Consider the following 22729-nt stretch of genomic DNA (forward strand, 5'->3'; position numbering starts at 1 on the left):
GGTTAAGTTATAGAAGGTAATATGAAAAACGTTATTGTAAAATAGCAAGGTTAAAACATAAAGCATATATAATATGGGTATTCATATGTTTCCTTGACGAATCATCATTTGATTTGATTGTAATCTCCATCGTACTGCATATCCGCCACATCCTCCATATTTTGTCACATAATGGTCCAAAATTAACTCCCTCATTATTTTTAACAGTCATGACTATGACATGACATACTTGTCCATGTTTCTCCAAAACCCCTACCATCTACTTATTTCATACAAACCCGTAGTACCTTTCACCATATTCGTAGTCAATCCAGTTCATAAAATTGGGAAGGGTAATTCTGAAGGTTGACAACTCTACGTAGTGGAAGGCATGGGGCTAATTGTCAGATTAGAATCGGTAGGAACAAAGTACATGGAGCGATACCCACAGCTCAAGGAAATGTTGTAGAAAGCCGGATGGCTTAAATTCATCAAGAAATTTGATGGATTTCGCAAGGAGATTACGAAATCCTTTTCTCGATCTTTTAATGGCATAGAGGTAGAAATTGGAGATTTTAAGTTTGCAGTAACTAAGTCGTTCATAACCGAAGCTACAGAAATTCGAAGTCATGGTGAAAGATGGTTCAAAAACAAGGAGTTCCACAATGAATCATGGAAAGTAATACTCAAAAACCCAAGTATGGATGTCTCTATTTTTACAAAATGAATTCCAATTTCAACTCTTAAAAGTAAGTGGACGAACATGCTCTTGATATTACAGTAATTTATCACTTGTGAGGGGAGATTTTTTTGCATGTATGTCTACCATATTTGTTTACTGATGAATTTCTTAGAAAATGGAGAGAACAATCTTCCTTTCTTCCTACTAAATAGTTTACAAAGGATGGCCTCAAATGTGCAAAAGAAAATAGAGTTCATAGATACCAACATGTATCATCATGGGTTGATAAAGGTATTGATTGAGTTTCATTTAAAAAGCATAGGAGATACCTGGGAGAATTTCCTCATTAGAAACCATTTCCAAGAAGCACCAGAGTCACCTAAATAAGATAATTTTAGAAGAAGTAGTAGAAAGAATACTGGTATAACTATTAAAGACAGACCTGAGTCTTCATTACAGAAAGACGATGAAAAGTTAATCTCTAAAGAACTGACAAAAATCAGGAAGAAAATCAGGGCAAGAGGAAGGATAAGAAAGGAGAAAAAGGTCACAAATGAGGTGTTGTGGAGGTAAATCCTCTCTGCGGACAGAGACGATCCCTACTAGCCTAGACCGGGTCTAGCAACAATCACACAATGCTATCACGCAAGTTCCTAATTGCAAATAAAAAGTAGATGGTGAGAACCTACTTGGATTCCAACGCTAGTGTTCGTCGAAGAGATGTCGCCCTTGTCCCTTTGCCTTGGCCGGTCACGATCCCCACGATCTCCGTGATTGGACACCTGCACATGCAAAGAACAACACGAATGCAAGCATAAAATCTAGTAGATGCAATTATATATCAGTCAGAAAAGATATAACTCAACATCAATCATAGGAAAATGAGAGTGGAACCATAATGATAGTCATCTATTATTAATAAATAACAAAGAAGAATACAACCATTGTTCTGACGTCAAATCCTCCTTTGGCTGGGTAGTCAGCTACACAAGTCTTGCAAAGCTTGTTGGGATGAGGAACAAGCCTCTCTCTCTTTGGGTGACAAGAATCTCCTTACTTAGATTTGGCCTTATGGGTGCAAAGAAGGCTCTTGCAGCTTCAAACTCTTGAACTCCTGGAACTACTCACTATTGTGACTATGACTAGCTTGCTCAGGGCATAGAGGCAAGCTTTTATAGATAAAGAAGAAAGAGATAGGATTAACCACATTATTCATGGGATTGGCTTTATCACTTGGAAAATTCCATGAAAGGTGGCAAACCACTTTCCCTTCTATGGAGATTTGAAGCCAAACCATCCTAGCTCAACATAGATTCAGTTGGTGAATGGGTTGAAGAGAACCTTCGAGAGCTTGTTGGTTGAAAACTTTACTCAATTCGGTTGGCACGAGTGCGACTCTGAGACAGAGCGCCAATGGCGCGCCCTTTTTAGAGGATTTCCCTCATTGGCGCGGGTAGTGAACTGTGGACCCGCGCTAATGCAAAAAGAGCTATTTTCATGAGTATTTTACAGGAGATGTCTTCAGGGCATATGAATCTCATACTTAGAGGAATATGATGCAAGTGGTTTCAGGTCATGTCACTTCTCACAGGTCCCAGAATAAGTCCTCCAGTGTGCGGGTGAGGGGTAACAGGAACGGTGACAAACGGTGACAAATTGTTATGTAACAGATGCCCCCTAAAGCATGAGGCCCGAGATAGAGAGGGGTGAAATGCTTTACAAGAACATGCGTGACTGAAAACACAGCCACCAGAGAACCTGCGTAAAGAAGTACAACTGATACCTCAAGTACATGATCTATGTGGTATGGGCGCAACCATCCATAAGAGAGTATATAATAATCTATATCCAAGGCATGGACGCAGCCATCCAGAGAGGATCGAAAAGTAGACTTAGGCATGGTCGCAACCATCTAGTGAATGAGTCATGTAATAATCATAACAAGCCACAAATCGCAGCTTGGATTCTAATAGACAAAATCCAGGGTCTTGCGCTCCATCTCGACCCGGACAGAGTACAAGTTCAAGCATGCGAATACATGAGTTGAAGTTGAACATGCATGAACATCGTCTGATTACCAGTCAATGATGAAAACTGTTAACAAACGCGAGAGGTACCACCAATAATGACAATGGTCCTCAAGGTACTATAGGTACAATCTATGGCGTGTGAATCAATGAGCTGGTGTCGAACACCCGTAGAATCATTCGATCGGAGGCCAATGATGAAAACCTCTTGTCGAACACGAAGAACCTGCCATTGAGGCATGCAAGCTCCAAGGCACCGAAGGGAGTCTCTAGATCAGCTTCCTGGATAATGAGTTGTAGTCGACAGGAAGTGACCTTGATCAAAGGTGGGCCATGGTGTTTCCCACATCATTGACACGAGATAGAGGAAGAATGTTGTGGTGAATCAGAATTATGTGAGGTATCAGAGGGAGGTTGTAATTCTGCAGAGGTCAACTTCTCTTGAACATATCGGTGGCACGGTAGTGGACTTGGCAGTATTTGACATCGAATGAGCAGAGGTCATGGTGACAAGGCAATGGGCAGATGAGAGGTCAAATAGGATCACCCAAACCCATGGAGGCTAGTGTAAAACAAGATGAGATGTTCCCACCTAGACGCGAATGCAAACTAGTGCCATGTTCAAGAGCGACATACTGCCGACACGACAATAATTATGGGTCCATTTTCCCCACCATTTCGGGCGAGTACCCCAGTTATTTTTAGCAAGCTTGATGGGGATAGCATATGCTTGTGAGCGTCATTATGACGGAATCCGATGTCATTAAGTTTTAACGAGTCTGACAAAGGAAGAACTCGGCATCTTTTCCTATTTAGAGAGTCTGAAAAGACAGCAGAAAAGCAAACTCCAGGGGGTTCCTTTTTCGTAAAGTTGTGTCTCGCGAGCCCGAAAAAGTATAAAACAATGCTCGAAAGAACCGCCCGATCATTACGATCAAGGAGTACTTTTCATATGTAGTGACATCGACCTGAAAAAGTAAAAAATCGATCGATATCATGTCGTTTCGTAACCATTAACGAGCCTGAAATGACAAAGACCTGACAATCTTTTGTTTTTTTACACGGTCGGAAAAGAGTTTAAAGACGACCGCCTCTTATTTCCATTTAACAAGTCAAAAGGGAACTCGGCAACCTTTTCATCTTTAAACGGTCGGAAAAGAGCTGAAAGCAGACCTCCATTTTTATTCTATTTAATGAGTCAAAAAGGGAAGATACTCGGCAATATTTTCATATTTTACAAGTCAGAAAAGAGCTTAAAGGTGACTCATCCTAGAGGAACGAGTGGTATAAAGGGTAGCAACTGGTTCCGGCAATGGTGGAACTACTCAAAACATGTAATGGTTAAGAGGTTGGCTAAGAAAACCACTCATCGCTGCGGTTCCTCAGGAAAGGAAAAACAACCAAGTGAAAGCATATGATCGGCCAAAGAGATGGTGGCAATGGAATGAAACAACCAAGGCTCATCTAGCAGAATTCAGCAGATAAAAATGGCAATCACGAGATGTAAATCGGGTATGGGTTCATTTTTACACAAGCTTGAACCATGGAGAACTTTGCTTGGATTCGGTTTCATGTTTACACAAGCTTGAAACGAAAAACTATGCTTGTTATAAGTTCGCATGCCCCTAGCATAATGACACAAAATGAGGTACATGCCCCCCAAGCTTCATTGCATTCAACACAGTGGATGGAATGAAGGTTCACTTTCGAGATCTTGGAAAGACTCGACTTGGATTTTACAAGATCTTAATCAAAGGTTCGATTTGGAAAAGGAGGATTTGTTTCATTTTTTAATGAGGTTGACACAGTAAAAGAACTATCCTCATAACCCTTGTTTCATTTTTTAACAAGCTTGACACAAGACAAGGAATTGTGCTCCGACACCTAGTTTCATTGTTTAAGGAGCTTGACACAGGGAAACAAACTATACTCCATCAGACCAAACCTAGTTGCATTTTTTAAGGAGCTTGACATAGGAAAGGAACTATGCTCCGCCAAACCTAGTTTCATTTTTTAAGGAGCTTGACACCGGAAAGGAACTATGCTCCACCAAACCTGCTTTCATTTTTTAAGGAGATGGACACCGGAAAGGAACTATGCTCCACCCGAACTTCATCATAATGAATAGAAAGTCGAGGCTTCCAATATTGCCACTCCCGGTGGAAGGGAAACATCTTGGAAGTCAGGGCCCAATGCCCCCAGGACACTATGCACGACGGCGGCATCACTGGATCCAGGCACGGGATAGGTGGCCACGTAGTTGATCTGTGGTGGGGTAGATGCAACTGGTGGATGAAAACTAGGAGGGGACGACAAAGGTGCGGGAGGCATCAGGGGACTAACAAATGACACTTGATCGATAGTCATAATTCTTCCATCATGCGGAAAGAAAACCACAAGAAAAAGCGAAGAAACAAGGCCCCCCATGGCGTAAACATAGTCGCGACCAAGGAGAAGACTAAAGTCTAAAACACCTTGGGTAACCAAGATGTCTATATAGACGGTTTTGCCTCCCAAAGTAATAGGGAACTTCGGGAGAACGCCTAGAGATGGACAGGCTCCTCCGTCGAAGGCCAACAGATTCTGAGTGACTGGCCCAAGCTGCGGGGAACCTAAAGCTTGCCAAGTAGTGTACGACATAAGACTGACAGACGCCCCTTCATCCAAAACAGTGCCAGGTACTGCCTTAGCACACACATGTACTGTGATCTGGAAAGGCATATGGGATTGAAAGCGACCGGCGATCAGGCGATTCCAATCAAAGGAAGCGACCAGACTACTTGGTGGGGGAATCGTATGATTGCCCCCATGTGCTAAAGGAACCGAAGGAGAACCTTCAGGATCAGCTGGGTTAGGAGATTCATTTCGGGACTCAGGAGAATCTGAAGAGACGAGAAGAACATGGGCATGATGCTCTTCCAAAACAGAGTGATCGATGGGTGGTGAACTCGAGTCGACACTCTTTCCGACCAATGGTTGGTCTGGAACAGGCTGGGGACAACCGGGTTCGGGAAGAGGGGCCTGGACAAGAGAAGAATTTTGAAGCAATCTCTTTGTCAGCAGGGGGATGATCAGCAGCTACAAAGAGACGTTGATAACCAACGGGAAGTTGGGGTGAAGGAGCTGTAAGACTTTCCAAGATAATGGAGGTTTTATCCATGAGTGGACAAAGGTGAAGGGGATGATTGCCTTCACAAATTCTACAGGGGATTCGAATCGTCCCTTTTTCCTTACCATTCCCAACTGATAAGGTAGCATCACCGTGAGCTTCAGAGGATGATGAGGGGCGGGCCAGATCGCGAGACCATACTTCTAGTACCCTGGGAATGCCAGGACAATCACGAAGAAGATGGTCCTCCTTGCATAATCGGCAAGGAAACTTGACCTTCCGCGGAGGAGCAGAAGGGGGCTCGACTTCAGGTATACTTGAGGGGGTAACTGCACTTGTAACCTCTCCCTTAGGAGCCTTCTTCTTAGCCACCTGGTTACTCGAATCTAGACTTTCACCGGGTGAAGTAGAAGATGAGGACGTAGAAGTGGGCATAGAAGGGGAGAGATCCACCTTAGAATCAACATCATGTTGTTCAGGTGGAGGGACGGATTGACTAGATGATGAGACGACAGGGACCAAAGAAGTTGAGAACAACCAAACCGGCAACCCAACAGTTAACCCTGGGAGGGACAATGTTGCCATATAAGGAGCACCAACATTTCCAAAAGGAGCGAAATTACCAGGGTTCCCGTCAGAGGGGGTCCCTGGGTTGGTGAACCCCGGAAAAGTTGCCATCGAGAATGAAAAGAAGCCTACTCAAGCTAACACAAATGAGATCTAACCAGGTAAATGTGATTGCGGCCTAATAAATGTTAAGACAAAGGAACTGAACTTGACCTTTTCATGTTTTAAGAGTCGAGAAAAGGACAAAAAGGTGACTCTAGTCGCCTTCGAATATTTTGTGAGCCCGAAGTGACAAACTGCTCAATTGAGCCTTTTCTTTTAAGGAGTCTGAAAAGGATCAAAAGTGACTACTCTGGAGAAACTAGGCAAGGGTTTACCAAACAAATCCGTAAAACTACATATACACCTTGGCAATCATATGAAAACCAAGGACTTTCCGTACGGCAGTCAATCTTCCCGAATGCTATGTTCGGTGCATTACGGCTTGTAAGGCGGCAGACACAGCTTCCTGTGGATCAAGGATGATAACCTAGTGGGGTCTCCCCATATACTCGACGGTACGTGGGAGCTCAAGTCCGTGCTAGACCACTTGTTGCGTCACGGAAGGAGGAATCACCCAACCTTAAGTGAAACAAAAGTGACTAGGTTTAACGACGCCGGAGCACATCTCTAGCCTAGACCTCTAGATGTTTGCGTTAAGTTCCAATGCATTATTAAGTTTATTTAGTTCATTTTATGGTTGATCTTTGATTAGGTTTCGATTTCCAGGTCCTACCATATGTAATCTCTCACAATTCCCTGAATGCAAACTATATGCCAAAGAATATCATTTCGTTCGATGAATACTATCTACGAGAGAGTTGAGAATTTTTCAAACAAAATGACCACAAACAATCAAGAACCACTCTAATGCAGCTAATGACAAATAAACAAAACTTTTCTTTGTTTTAAATCGCTTAATCAATGAAAAGATTCTAATTTCAATTAACTAATGCAACGCAAAAGAGATTATTCGTTTTCTTTTCAATGGCAAAGTGCACTAAACAAATTTTGAGAGATAATAACACCGAGTAAAAGAGACAAATTTCACTCAATGAGAACACAATCAAGTCCCTGAAATACCAAGGCAGTCCTTCAAAACGAAGAAAAACACCAAAGACTTCAGTGAGCCATGTGATCTAGGCCCAAAACGAAGCCGAGCGGAATCCAAGTGAAAAAGAAGTAAATCACTCGAATAACGCAAAAAAATACTTAACAACCACTGAACAAGTGCAAGAGAGTAACCAAAAAGTCAACTGGAATGATAGAAGACCAAAAATTCGACACGCAAAGCCACTAGATGTCCTAGGGCTAAAACATGAAATCGATAGAAAATGGAAAACACCCAAAGTATGCAAATGTAATCTATGCACACTTTTCATTCAGATCCTGAAAATGAGAATTCTAATTGTGCAAGTGTGATCTATGCAAGAGAATTCTTGAACACATGATTGTAATCTAAGAATCAATCAAGTGCAAATCAAGAAAAACGGGTTAGAGTTCCAAAGATCATAAAATAAAAACACTCAAAGGCGATTAACACTCATACACAATTTAGCCCCCAAGACACTCATACAAAATTGTGAAAAGACTGAGACAAACCTCCAAGTAATGATCAAAGGAAATCAAATTAATAATTTGCCAAAAAAAAAACCTCAAAACCATTCAAACAAGACTCTGAACACTCAAGTGATTGAAAAATGTGTAGCTAGACACAAAACCCAAGCTTGGAAGGCTGCAAGCAAGCAAACTGGAAAAGTTCACAGGCCTGGCGCGACTGTCAGGCGGAAAACTAGCGCCAATTGAGGATTGGTGCGGGTTGTACACTGGCAAGTGGCACCAATTGGTGCGACTGTCATGCAAAAAAGAGCGCCAATCAAGTTTGCTAGCTTAAAAATAAAAACAAGCAGTCCAAGGCTTGGTCGACAGTATCCAGACAGACCAGGCAGCAAGAGACAACAAAGCATCCAACCCAGAAAGCTATCTAAGCAATCAAAACAAGAGAAAACCAAAGAGACAAGACAACTCCAAGTTCTTTAGCTCCCCAGCGGAGTCGCCAAATTGTTGTGGAGGTAAATCCTCTCTGCGGACAAAGACGATCCCTACTAGCCCAGACCGGGTCTAGCAACAATCACACAATGCTGTCACGCAAGTTCCTAATTGCAAATAAAAAGTAGATGGTGAGAACCTACTTGGATTCCAATGCTAGTGTTCGTCGAAGAGATGTCGCCCTCGTTCCTTTACCTTGGCCGGTCACTATCCCCATGATCTCCGTGATTGGACACCTGCACATGCAAAGAACAACACGAATACAAGCATAAAATCTAGTAGATGCAATTATATATCAGTCAGAAAAGATATAACTCAACATCAATCATAGGACAATGAGAGTGGAACCATAATGATAGTCATCTATTATTAATAAATAACAAAGAAGAATACAACCATTGTTCTGATGTCAAATCCTCCTTTGGCTGGGTAGTAAGCTACACAAGTATTGCAAAGCTTGTTGCGATGAGGAAAAAGCCTCTCTCTCTTTGGGTGATAAGAATCTCCTTACTTAGATTTGGCCTTATGGGTGCAAAGAAGGCTCTTGCAGCTTCAAACTCTTGAACTCCTGGAGCTACTGACTATTGTGACTATGACTAGCTTGCTCAAGGCATAGAGGCAAGCTTTTATAGATAGAGAAGAAAGAGATAGGATCAACCACATTATTCATGGGATTGGCTTTATCACTTGGAAACTTCCATGAAAGGTGGCAAACCACTTTCCCTTCTATGGAGATTCGAAGCCAAACCATCATAGCTCAACATAGATTCAGTTGCTGAATCGGTTGAAGAGAACCTTTAGGAGCTTGTTGGTTGAAAACTTTACTCAATTCGGTTGGCGCGAGTGCGACTCTGAGACAGAGCGCCAATGCCGCGCCCTTTTTAGAGGATTTCCCTCATCGGCGCGAGCAGTGAACTGTGGACCCGCGCTAATGCAAAAAGAGTTGTTTTCATGAGTATTTTGTAGGAGATGTCTTCAAGGCATATGAAGCTCATATTTAGAGGAATATGATGCAAGTGGTTTCAGGTCATGTCACTTATCACAGGTCCCGGAATAAATCCTCCAGTGTGCGGGTGAGGGGTAACAGGGACGGTGACAAATGGTGACAAATTGCTGTGTAACATGAGGAGAATGCAAGTCCTCTACAACTTAGAAGAAGCTTTAGACTCCAAGGTTTGGTAAAGAAAACATAATCAAAAGGGACAGAGTATAAATTTAGACAAGGAAACCCCGGAAATATCTCCTGTTAACATCTCTTCTACACACAGTCCTCAAAATTCTCTTCTTCATCCTTGTGAAGGTAGCCCAAGCAGAAGATCTCTACACCTAGACCCAGTGCAACAACAGATATATGATTATATAGAATCAATGGAGAAGAGAAGTCCCTCAATGAACCCAGAACCTTCTGTAAATCCACAATAACCTCTAATTGACATTCTCAAATAGGAAATTTATGAATTAGAGATATTGAACAGACATATCAAACAAGAGAATGAAACCTTGAAGGAACAAAATAAATTCTATAAGGCAATTCATGACAATACCATTCTGCATCTAGGACTGTTGTATAAGAAAAATAGGAAATTTAAAAGAAAGAATAAGATTTTGAACATAATGGTCATTAACCTCAAGTACAAGCTTCTTATGAGAAAACCCAAAATGATAGTCACTTCAAAGAAGAGAAAAAGAATAAAATTGGATGTACTAGCAAAGGTGTCTGAGAAAATGCATTAGAGAAGAAGAACTCACATTTTTTGCAAATTGCATGAGGACATGTAATGATTTTGCAGTGGGGGTATGTTGAACATCAAAATTACCTTCTCCTTCACATTAGTTCTCACCTTTTTCTCTCATTTTCTCATAATACTATAGACCCAATCAATGATAAATGCTAGGTTTTGTCTTAGGGAAATCATTAAAATGATCACCATATTTTATTTTCATGTTCTTGATATTTTAATAGATTTTTGCAAATCAGATGCAAAACATAGCCTATTCTGTAGCTAATTGTGGATTCTGTAGCTACGCTCATGGTTTGGCAGGTTAAAGGTGTCAAATGAAGAACCGGGCTACATGGGCATTTCTAGAATCATCTCCACATGGATTCTATCCTATTCACACAGTCCAGATCGAAAAAAAATGCGAGCATAAAGTCATGGTCAAATATGGAGTCAAATATGTTATCTAGAAGTAGTAGAACCCTTGATTTTCTCTTTCGTAGCTAATCAAGAGTCTAACAGTTCTGTTGAAGATTTAATGTGAATTAGCCACCTGTAGCTGATTAGAAGTTAAACAGTCCTATTACAATTCGAACTAAGCCACTTGTAGCAAGTTTTTCTCATAAATAGTAATGTTAGATTTAATTTGAATTACCCACCTATAGCATGCTTTCCTCATAAAAATTATGTTATTTTCCTATAAATCTCAATTGCATGGAACCGAGAAGTAGTAAGAAGTTAGAAGGAATTACGGGCTTTTTGCTAATACTCTGTATTCAAACTTCGTTTTGTTCATAATACAAACTTCGTTTTGTCAATGATGGTTTAAAGTGCATCCTTAACTACCTAGCATTCCAACCACATCAATTGCAGGGGGCCCATGCAGTGAAGGAGGTTTTTCACTTGTTGTTTTCAGTTTAATTTCTTTTACTCTGTTTTCAACGAAGATTGTTTTCTAAATTAGAATGATATTTCATTTCAATTTTTAACCAATAGTGTAAGGATAAAATCACAACTGTGCAACCTTGTTCTTATACAACATTTTATGGAAAAATGACTTCGTTTGCAAAACTGAATTAAGATTGAAGTAATAAGAATACACAATTTCTTAGTTTTCTTAGTGTTTTGTTATTCATTCTCTTAGAACAGAACTGTCAATTAACTGTGTTAATAGATGTTTAAAAAAAAAAAAACATTTCCAAATGATGATGATCCTAAGTTAAATGGTTAAATATCTAATTCATACAGTGATTGAATTTATTCAGTACATTGTTAGTTTTACATACTTTTACCTTTTCATTTCTTCTTTCAGGTCCTTACTTAGTTGCATCACTGATATTCCAAAAAATCATTTCAAGGAGATTGATTTCATCATATTCCAAGATTAAATGGTTGAATGTATAAACAAATGCAATTACTAAGTTACCTTTTGCATCAATATCATTCTTGGTATTAATAATTAGATCCATGGATTAGGACTAATGATAAGATAAGATAGATACTCTATTTTCTTATTAGGTTCTAACTAGTCAACAGTTCTTGGTCCATTTTTAGGAAATTAGACAAACTTAGGAACCTTTCCTTTCCTTTAAAATTCATTAAATCCATTTAAATTTTCTCATAGGTTGTACATTCTTAGACATCAAAGAACAGAAACCCCAAAAACTAACATAAAATACAAAACAATGAAGTAAGAGAAAGGTTAACTAAGCACATATAGTGCATAACACTTTATCAGTTATCAAACTTCGGTTGATAATTTATGCAAGAAATTTAGTACACTAAATTGACTAAACAGTATATCATCACCACGATGGAGTATTTGACCAGATGGGTGGAGCATAGCCCATGAAGGACTGTACAGGGACAATGATAGTAAAGTTCCTCTTTGTGTATTTGCTTACTAGGTTTGGTTGCCCGAAGATTTTGATGAGAAATCACAGTATGCATTCCTTAATGAGACGATCAATGCGCTGAGAGAGGAATTCCAAGTTTATCATCAGAAGAGTACACCATATCACCCACAGGCTAATGGGATGGTTGAAGCATTTAATAAGATATTGGAGAATGCACTGATGAAGGTTTGCAATGCACAAGGGAATGATTGGGACGTGTGCATACCCACAATGCTATGGGCTTATAGAACTACTTGTAAGAAGTTGACTGGACAAACACCTTTCAGGCTAGTCTATGGCATATAAGTTGTGATGCCAATGGAGTATATTGTACATAGTCTATGCATAGCGGCGTTCTCAAGAATAGCAGATTTGGGAGCCCTGGAAGAGAGGCTCATGCAACTGATAAAGCTTTAAGAATATATATTTTTGGTTGGATTCCATCAGCAAGTTCAGAAGGAGCATGAAAAGGGATGGCATGATCGGCACATCAAACTGTGCACCTTCAAGGTAAACGATTTGGTTTTATTATATGATAGAAATTTTGATAAATTTCCTGGAAAATTTTAGATGCATTGGATGGGGCCATATGTCATTAAAGAGATTACCGATGGTGGAGCAGCTCAACTGGTGAAATTGAATGGAGATCCATTTTTCGGAAAGGTAAATGGTAGCTGATTGAAGCCATACACTGGGGCTCCATCTAGATGACTAAATGATGGAAGCATAGTCTTATCGCTCCACTCAGCTGAAAGGAGGCATGGGGCTATAAACTACACTATCTGGGTTGTAGAGCTATGCGACGGGAGCTGCGCTATAGAAGGAGAGACTGCGTAGGGCAGCCAAAAAGTGACCGTTAGGATCACTGCTCATAATTTGATAGTGAGAAAATGGCTAAGAGGAGAAAGGGGGGCAGCATTTAAGTCTGAAATTAAGAGTGATATCTTTGAAAATATGCAGCCAACATATCATTTATGAGTGCATTTTGGGGGGAATGGTGGGATTTGATTTCTAATTTTTCTATAAATTATAGATGGCTACCCAATGAAAAACACTTTGCTTTTGGAGAGCTGATGTGTTGTGTTATTAGTTGCACATGAATCTTGTAGTTTTTTAGTATTTGGTGGCAATTTAAGTGTTTGACAAGTTACGTAAGGAAACCCAAGAGCTCCTTAATAGCCGGATGTAGGTGCCAGTGGAAACTTTAAGTGTTGAAGGATCTATGGCCTCTGAGGGAGCTACTCCTGAGGTTGTAAGTGTGGACGTGCCCGCGAAAGTGCCAAAATCACCGAAATCACCTAAGCCAAAGCCTACGCTAGCAGGAGAGGCTTCCAAGACAAAGAAGGATAAATAGAAGGTGACAGAGTGAGTGTGCAAATTTCCAAGGAAGCATCATAGAAAAGAGAATCCCACCGCGCAGAAGAAAGGCAAGGTGGTAAACCTAGAGGAAAATGAGGGTGCAGAGGAAACTGATATGGGCATAGAGGACATTGATATTGAGGGAGGAGACCCTATCTCAAAGCTACTAGAATACATCCCTCCATGCCAAGGCAAGGTAAAGGTCTCAAAGGAACCTCATGAGGGAACGTTTCTCCTTAACACACCCCTGCTACCAGAGAACATTACATTTGAAGGTATGTGCTTGGCGCACATCCCACTTATGAAATTAGAGGATTGGGACTTGGGAGACACTGAGCGATTCCCCCACGTGCCTACAAATAATTTCATGCAGAGGGTATTCTACAAGGACTCGGGTGTCACCATGCTAGAGCCAGTGAAGCAAATTCGTGGGGAGGAAAAGGAAGGATTGTTAAATCTTCTATGGGTGTTGCATTACCACTGCACTTCAATAAATTTGATAGTTATCAAACAGTTGCTATGCCTGGTGCATGATGGGTGCCTATGGTTGGGAGAGTCGATCCATATAACTAATATGCTGATCCATGGGATCACCGTACTACCCCATTTGGGGCTGAATCTGGCCAAGACATTTGGCAGAAAGACGGGCAAGCATGACCTCGCCGAAAGGATGAAGGACAAGTTTAAGCTTGTCAAGAAGTCAGGTGGATATTCAATTTAGAGTAATACGAACGCCGCGGTGAAGGTCGCCACCCAGATCTTGGCTGGGAAGGTAATGAGGAAGTGTCATGTCGATGAGGTGGTGACACCAGTTGTTTCATTAGCATCCCAGTGCACGGAGGGCGTACAATTCAATTTGGCATGCTACCTGTGTAGTGAGTTCCTCGTGAACTACAGGGAGGCACAGGACCACAGAAAAACATTCCACTACTCATGGTTGTTGTTTTCGATTGTGTTGGTTGCATGGGAATTTTCGGAGGACAGCTAGTTCCCTTTGATCGCGAAAGATATTCTAGAAGCAACGAAGTTTGCTTCGTTATGGGCCATGAAGGATGTTGGGTAGGTCTGGGAGAGTAAAATATTTTGGGCGCTGATGGAGTCAAGAATTTGCTTATACTTCAACTGCAAGCCATGGCTGTCACCAACTATTTTTGAGAAGTTGTCAGGATACGTGGAGTTCAAAGCAGACTTCCACAGTACCTCCATCCGGGAATGCAAGTACCCTAAACAGAAGTGGTGTGATATACCATACCACATGACGGATGATGCCATAGTAGTAGTCCTTGTTAATTGGCTAGCTGAGTGGTGCACAACATCAGATTTGTTTGCCGAGTCTAGTAAGTCTATGGGAAAGTAGAAGAAGGAAGAGACCTAGTCGAAAATTTAGTAGTTTGCTAAAAAGATAAAGAAGGAGGCTGAGGAGAAGGCACACGTAGAAGTGGAGCGTGCTTCCAAGGAACGAGAGGAAGAATGCAACTCTGATAGAAGTCAGAAATCCCCTTCACCACAGAAAGAAGAAGAAGAGTGATTAGAGTAGGGTGGTGCAGATATGGAAAGCACTCCGTTTCAGTTGAAGTGGAATAAGGAGCAGGAGAAGGAAGGGCTGCGCAAAAATACCAAGGTCACTAAGTCATCCATACAACCAATCACCTTTACAGAAGGCGACTTGGATGACATTGGGGATAAGGTCAGGGATATAATAGCGGAACTGCTACGGTAGTTAGAGTAGTAGTAGAAGCAAGCTTCAGTCACCATACAGATGGATCTGCATGAGCTAGAGATCAAAACTACTCAAATGCAGGCAAGGCTAGGGCAGAGCAGCATGGCGTTGACTAGTTTAACACTTGGAACGACTAAATCCATGGAGATCGTTCACTCTTTCGATCCTTAGGCTGTCGCGCTGCCTATGGAGCCCTAAGTGTAGAGACAGATGCTGACAAGGCTTCTTTAAGGAACATTGGTCTCAACTTGGCAGTGCTCCCAAGTGAATTCCTTCACATGCTACAAGGAGTGGTGATCGCAGACCTTAGGGCCCGAGAGTAGTGCGCATTGAGTGTGATCAGTGAGCAGAAGGTTAACAACGAATGGATGTTCGTTGAGAAATCAACAGTGATAGACACCTGGAAAAGGGTTCAGGAGAAGAATGAGTGCACCACAACGGTAGTAGCATAAGTATGCAGAACCATTCTAGAACTGTACATCCCAGAAGAGGTGGTTATGGAGGGCCAAGATTCAGAAGTTGGCTACAAGTGTGTACGATTTTAGGACCGAGATGGCCAAGGTTTAGTTTGAGTTGAACCTAAATATTATAGAGCTTTATTTGAGGGTATAGCCTTCAACTCCACGAGAGGTCAAAGAATGTAGTTGCTCCAGTAGATGCCATAGTGGTAGAATGCATTGAGTTCTTCGAGAAATCGATGGAGGTGCTCACAAGTCTGTAGGAAGATCCTAACCTACAAAGGTTGAATACTAAAGCAAGGGAATTATAATAGCAGTATGACAAAGCCAGAGCGATGGCATGCACCGTCGCCATCACACAAAGATTGGCCAAGATGCAAGAGGTAAAGGAACTGAAAGAATAGGAAAAAGTAGCACAATGAAAAGAGGCAGTCCTCAAAGACAGATTGGGGCCTTTGTTGGATGAGGCTTATGTGCTCTCCACCACCATTGGGGAGAAGTTGGCTAGCCTACAGAAAACATAACAGAAGATCTAGGCAAATAACACAGGACCAACAATGGAGCAGCTAGTGGAGTAGGTCAAGCAGGGAGCTAGGAAGTGTATAACTAAAGCTGCAGCGGTACAAGTGGAGTTCGAAGGTCTTCACAGTAAGATCTCAATGCCAGCAGAGTGACTCGGGGGTGAGTCACCATATTTTTGTTGGGGACCTGTTGGGACAAGGTCCCCTAAGGTTAATTTTGTGGCTAAAAGACCAAGTTTTTGGGTCGAAAGCCCAAGTTTTTGTATGTAGGTGTAAAGTTTCTGTAATTTATGGTCATGGAGAAAGCATATGTAAAGTGTCATAAAGAGTTTTCGCCCTTATTGTATGTAATTTGTGTCAGCTTTAGACGATCTACCCATGGTCCGTGGACCATGGGATTGTATAAAAAGGAGAGTCTTAGAAGAGCCTAAGGTAGAAGTAGTAGACTGGTGATGAATGTAATGGTTGATTAGCGAAAAGAGAGAAGAGTCTTAGAATAGAAGAAAGGATCTGTAGTTGTGTGCCTAGAGGCCTAGGGCAGAAGTCTGCAAGTCAGTGCCTGGACCTGTGAAGCTTAGTGCACAGGGTAGTTAGAGTTTGTAAGAAGATCTGAAGTATTAAAAAAGAAGATTACTCTGGAAATATCTGGGTTTGATATATTTACTTCTGTTATGAATAAATGCAGTTATGTTATGCTAAATAGTGGGTTTATGATTTAATTCTATATTGATGTGTGAATCTATATGTTTTACATTGTTATCTGAATGCAAGTAATAATATCTATTTAAGTGAAGAGTATATTAATGGATATTGAACTTATTAGATACTTAAGCCGATATAGGTAAGCATGGAAGTAAGAGTAGTTACAGAAGTGCGTAAGTGGTTGATTCACGTGTTTAGGGTCCATGAACGATAGTCGTAGACCTTCGTGAAGATCTAGAGGCCGATTAAGAAAAGTATATCGACAAGACCTAAGAGGCTTATTGATCTACATGAAGACAGGTAAAGGGGTAGAAAGCAACATCATAACCATCTCTGGGTTCGGAAACTTGGTTCTATCATCCCCCCATGCTGCTTCAGGTGAGACTTCAGTCCACGCTCCATGGATTGATGCCGAAAGGGCCAGTAATGTAGCTATTTTCTTGGCTAACTTAATGTTGAGCCTAGGTCAGGGCCCACTAAGCCAACATCTAATTCATCCATATAATTTTCATGCAGTAGGTAGCAGCAACAATATACTCTACTTCAGTAGTTGATAAAGAAATAGAGACTTATTTCTTGCTGACCCATGACACCAAGCATTTTCGCAAGAAGAAAGTTGCACTTGAGGTGCTCTTCCTATCATCAAGACTTCTAGCCCAATCATCATCAGTGTAGAACTTCAACCTAAATTATTTTCTCTTAGCATACTACAATCCATACTTTGTTGTTCCTTTAAGATATTTGAAAATCCTTTTGACAACAACAACATGACTTTCACGAGGGAAGGCTTAAAATATAGCCACACAACCCACAACTTGCATGATGTCTAGCCTCAAAGTTTTAATTTATAATGGGCTTCCTATCATGGATCTTTAATCAATATGATTTACCACTGATGTCTCATATTCTTTGTGCAATTTGGAGCCTGTAACCACAGGTGTGCTTACTGGCTTATAATCTTCCATCTTGAACTTCTTCATATTTTCTTGATATATTTGGACTGGGAGATAAACACTCCTTTGGGAGACTAAGATATTTGTAGTCCCAAGAAGAAAGAAAACTCTACAATCATGGACATTTCAAACTCTGTCTACATACAATTTTTGAATTGACGCGCAAATTTTTCCATGTTTTTTCCCAAGATTATGTCATTCACATATACTACTACAATTAGTAGATGGTCACCTTTAGGTTTTATGTATAAATTGTTTTCAATAGTACCTTTCTTAAATCCTTGTTGTTGAAGGTATCTAGTGAGCCTTACATACCAAGCTCTGGGAGCATGTTTGAATCCATATAGGGCCTTTTTCAGTTTTCATATAAACCCTTCATCTGCGGTGAGCATAAATCCTTCTGGATGCTCAATGTAAACTCCTTCTTCCACATGTCCACTGAGAAATGAAAACTTCAAATCCATATGATATGCCTTAATGCTTTTATGATTAGAAAGGCCAAGAAAAATTCTGATAGCTTCCAGTCTTGCTACTAGTACAAAGGTTTCCCCGAAATATTGCCCTTGTATTTGGGCATACCCTTTGTAGACCAATCAGTCCTTCTTCCTCATTACTTGACCCTACTCATTCAGATTATTTTTGAATTCCAATTTGTTTCCAATGACATTTTTCTCTCTAGGTCTTGGAACAAGTTCCCAAGTGTCATTCTTTTCAATTTCGTCAAGTTCTTCATTCATAGATTTCACCCAAAACTTTTCTTCACTTTCTTGGTTGAGATTCTTGGGTTTAATCTATGATAGAAGAGACACATTTGCACAAGTTGAATTACCTACAAGTTTCCTCCTGGTCTGAACACCATGTCTTTTATCTCCAAGTATCTAACTCTCACGATGTTCTTTCTGTAAATAATTGGAAGGTGTGTTTGGCCTTGGAGTTGTTCTTTCTTCCTCGCCTTCACTATATGAATTTATTTCTTCTTGATCTAAGGACCTCACATCTGTATTTACATCACCATCTGAGTTCATGTTTATTTTATAGGACTCAGGTTGTGAAGCTATTTCATCTACTATCACATATGCAATCCTCTATATTCTTTGTTCACTTGTTGTAACACTTATATCCTTTAATTTGAGTGTAGTACCCTAGTAAAATTTCCTCATCAGCACAAGAGTCAAAATTTCGAGGATTATTATCATTCCTTTTAATAAAGCACTTGCTCCCAAACACCTTGAGGTGTTTAACTTATGCAGGTCCCCCCTTCCACAACTCATATGGAGGTTTATTACTATTAGGCCTGATTTAATTTTTGTTTGATAGATACATTGCCACCTGTGTTCCTTCTCCCTAGAAGATGAGACACATCTACTTCATCCAACATTTATCTGGCCATTTCCTAGATTGTTTTGTTCTTTCTCTCCACTACTCCATTTTTTTATGGATTTCTAGCCACTAAATATCGCCTCCTGATATCGTTCTCTTCACAAAATTCTTAAAAATATTTTGAAGTGTATTCTCCTCCTTTTTATGATATTAATCATTTGATCTTTAGATATTTCTCATTTTCAACTTGAGCTTAAATTTTTTTTATTGTTTAATTTCTTTTCATTTTTATCTCAAGAGAACAATCCATCTAGCCCTAGTAAAATCATCATTGAGAAACATAACGTACCTTTCTCCTTTTAGAATTTTTTTTCTTGTTGAGACACATATATATGTGTGAATTAGCTGCAGTGGTCTAGATGAATAGAACTATTTTGAATTGAAGTGAGTCCTAGTCTACTTACCAAATTGACATGACTTGCAAATTGAGTTACTAGGTCTTGATAGTCTCAAAAATTCTTTGGCAACTCGAAGGTTGATGAATCTTATCAAACTATCAAAATTCATTTGTCTTGCTTAAATAAGTGTGCTTCATTTGTCTTGCTTAAATAACAGTTTACTCTGGAGTCATCAAACACCTATACATTATTGTGAGTTTTGCTTGCTTCCTACTAGTTTTTCAGCCTTCATATTGTGGATCTCACAGTCCTTGTATCGAAAGGTCACATCATAGCCTTTATTACACATTTGGATTACACTAAGGAAGTTGTGCTTGAGACCTTCCATATACAACACATTTTGTGTCTTTGTGTTTTGATCAAGGCTGGTTATCCCTCTACCCTTAATTCTTACTAGAGAATTATTTTTGAAGATGATATTATTCCCGTTCTCATTTTATTTTAGCAACATGAATTTTATTCTATCCCCAGTCATATGCTTCAAGCAACCACTATCCAAATACCATCCATTTTCTTGATTATGTGTTGATAAATCAAGTCCACACTTTAAGCTCTTTTCAGATTTTCATTTCCAGTTCTCCTTATCCTTTTGGTTAGATGACTGTTGAATATTTTGAAACTTAGATAGGTATTCAAACATTCTTCTGAACTCATTTGACTTGTGCCCAAAATTATTACATTTGAAACACTCAACATCACTCAATAGGGGAGAGAAGACATTTTGATATATGAGGGAAGGGTTTTGAGATCTAAAATTCTGATACTTATTATATCTAGGATTTTCATCTCTTTCAACTTTGATCCTTCTACACTTAACATCCCTATGTCCAAAAATATGACACTTATAACAACGACCATAAACTAAATAGGCATTCCTATTTTTGGAAGTCTTATGAGTTTGTACATGGAAGTAGCTTGATTGTCTTGTTGATTGATTCATTCTCTATTGATGATACCCTCTTTTCCTTGTTGCTCTTTTGTCTTCATTGATTCTTTCTTGATGCTTCTTTGGATAACCTTGAGGTTCTTCAAATCCTACAGACCTGAAGTTTATATTCCCCATAGAATATTCCTGTGTCTTTGAGCATCCCAAACTTGTTTTGATTCCTGAGGGCCTGTGGCTATTTAAAATTTGATCTTGCTTCCTTGTGCGTTCTGCAAAATTTTCATTTCAACCTTTCTTGGTATTTATTCTCTCAATTCTATTATTAGAGAGATAACCTCTGCCTTAAGACTCTCATAGTTCTCTTCCCATTCATGGATCAAATCTTGAAGTACCTCTTCCTTTCATTTAGTTTCTTCTAGTATAACTTTCAAGGACAAAGTTTCATCCTTGCAATTTTTTGAGATGATTTCTTTCCTTATCTTGATCATCTCTTGTTTTAATTTCTTGTTCTCTTCTTCTATTTTCTCACGTGTTCCTTGTTTTTCTTCTAGTAGAAGGACTAAACTATATTTTCTCTTAATGGATTTTTCAATTTTTTCTTTTAGATAAACAAACTCCTCATTATCATAGTTATACATACATTCTTCAACACATTGTAGTTGTTACTTCATTTGATTATTATTTTTCCTTACTTTATTTAACTCATCAAGAGCACTGATGAGTTCCCCTTCAAGGCCTAGTATTCCTTCTTCTTCTTCTTCTTCCTCTTCAGAATCAATAATACATTGTTTCTTGGAGTCTGCTTCAAAATCCATAAGTAAATACTTATCTAAATCATCCTGCAAAGAGTTCTCACTGTCTAACTCTAGTGTTGAGCTATCCTCTTTGGAGTGGAAGCCCTTTTTCTTATAATTTTTTCTTCTAAGGTTTCTGAGATTCGTTTACAAATTTCTGATCATCTTCCTTTTCAGCCTTTTCTTTGTAAGGGAATTTGGACAAAAAATGTCCAACTCTTCCATAGTAAAAAAATTTAAAGGTAAGCTTCCCTTTATACTTTCCTAATCCACGCTTTAGCTTCCTGGTCAATTGAGCCAACTCCTAATCAGATTCACAACTTGAGAAGTCTTAATGATCTTTGTGGTCCTTGGAATTTTTTTATACTTTGAATGCTTCTTCCTTAGGTTCATACTTCTCCCTTCCTACTCTCATCTCATAAGCTGTGAGAGTACCAATAAGTTCGTCCATCTTGAGATCCTTTCAATTAGCCATTTCTTCAATAGCTGAGACTTTGGAATTAAATCCCATGGGCGTATATCTTAATGTTTTCTGAACAATCATCTCTTCCTTGACTTCTTCACCAAGTGCTCTAATCATATTGGCTACTTCATCAACTCTGAGGAAGTATTCTGCTATACATTCATTGTCACTCATTCTTAAGGTCTCAAAACTCATTTTGAAGGTTTTAAGTTTCACCTTGTTGACTTTGTCATCTCCTTCATGACTCTGATTAAGATTTACCCACATATATTTAGTAGAATTAGAGTGCATAACCTTTACAAGTTCTGATTTATTAAGACCAAATAGAATGGAATTATTCGTTTTAGTATTATTTACAATCAATGTTTTACCATCTTCACTAGTGGGAGGAATATCAAGGACATTGTAGTCAACTAACACTGAAGTGCAAACATCTATTCCTAGGGACATAAGATATGCTTCCATCCTTACTTTCCAAAAGGCATAGTTTAACCCATCAAAGATTGGTATATTGATTAAGTAAGCCTCTTGAATCTCTTTCATAGACATAATTCCTTATAGATATACATTCTAGTGCTTAGATTGTTCCTGAAGGAACGTGGCTCTGATACCAATTGTTGGAATAAGGAATTACTAAGAGGGGTGATGAATCAATAATAGTGAGATTCTTAACTATTTTTTCTTATTATGGTTTTAGTTCCTTCCTTTATTTTCTATTACTTATGAGAGAATTCATTCATAAAGAAAGTGAGAAACAAGCTTAAGCATTCATATGTTCATACAATCTATCACATGAGTAGAACACACATATCAACACTGGTGTTTTTGCATGGAAACCTAAAGGGGAAAAAACATAAATTTATTGTTGTTTATTATGTAAATTAAGCACCTACCTAATTACATTAGTTTTTTCTGAGAACCCACTTACAGGAGGAACCAACACCCTTAGCTTACCAAGAACCTACTTTCCAAGAGGCACCAACCCCTTCCGAATGTAAGCTACAACTTGCTCTTGCCACTGTTCTAATTT

At 39.5% G+C, this 22729-nt stretch overlaps 1 protein-coding gene across 1 annotated transcript; it reads right to left on the reverse strand.

The window, feature by feature from the left end:
* Nucleotides 1-21699: 21699 nt before the first annotated feature.
* On the reverse strand, nt 21700-22248 carry LOC149251464 (uncharacterized). The gene has a single exon (XM_089453894.1). It carries the CDS (start codon nt 22246-22248, stop codon nt 21700-21702), a length of 549 nt encoding a protein of 182 aa, XP_089310020.1.
* Between the last annotated feature and the right edge of the window lie 481 nt (nt 22249-22729).

This window comes from Pinus tabuliformis, chromosome 7 (genome assembly GCF_031772625.1).
Source record: "Pinus tabuliformis cultivar Carrire ecotype Pingquan chromosome 7, CPIR1, whole genome shotgun sequence".
NCBI classification, from domain to species: domain Eukaryota; kingdom Viridiplantae; phylum Streptophyta; class Pinopsida; order Pinales; family Pinaceae; genus Pinus; species Pinus tabuliformis.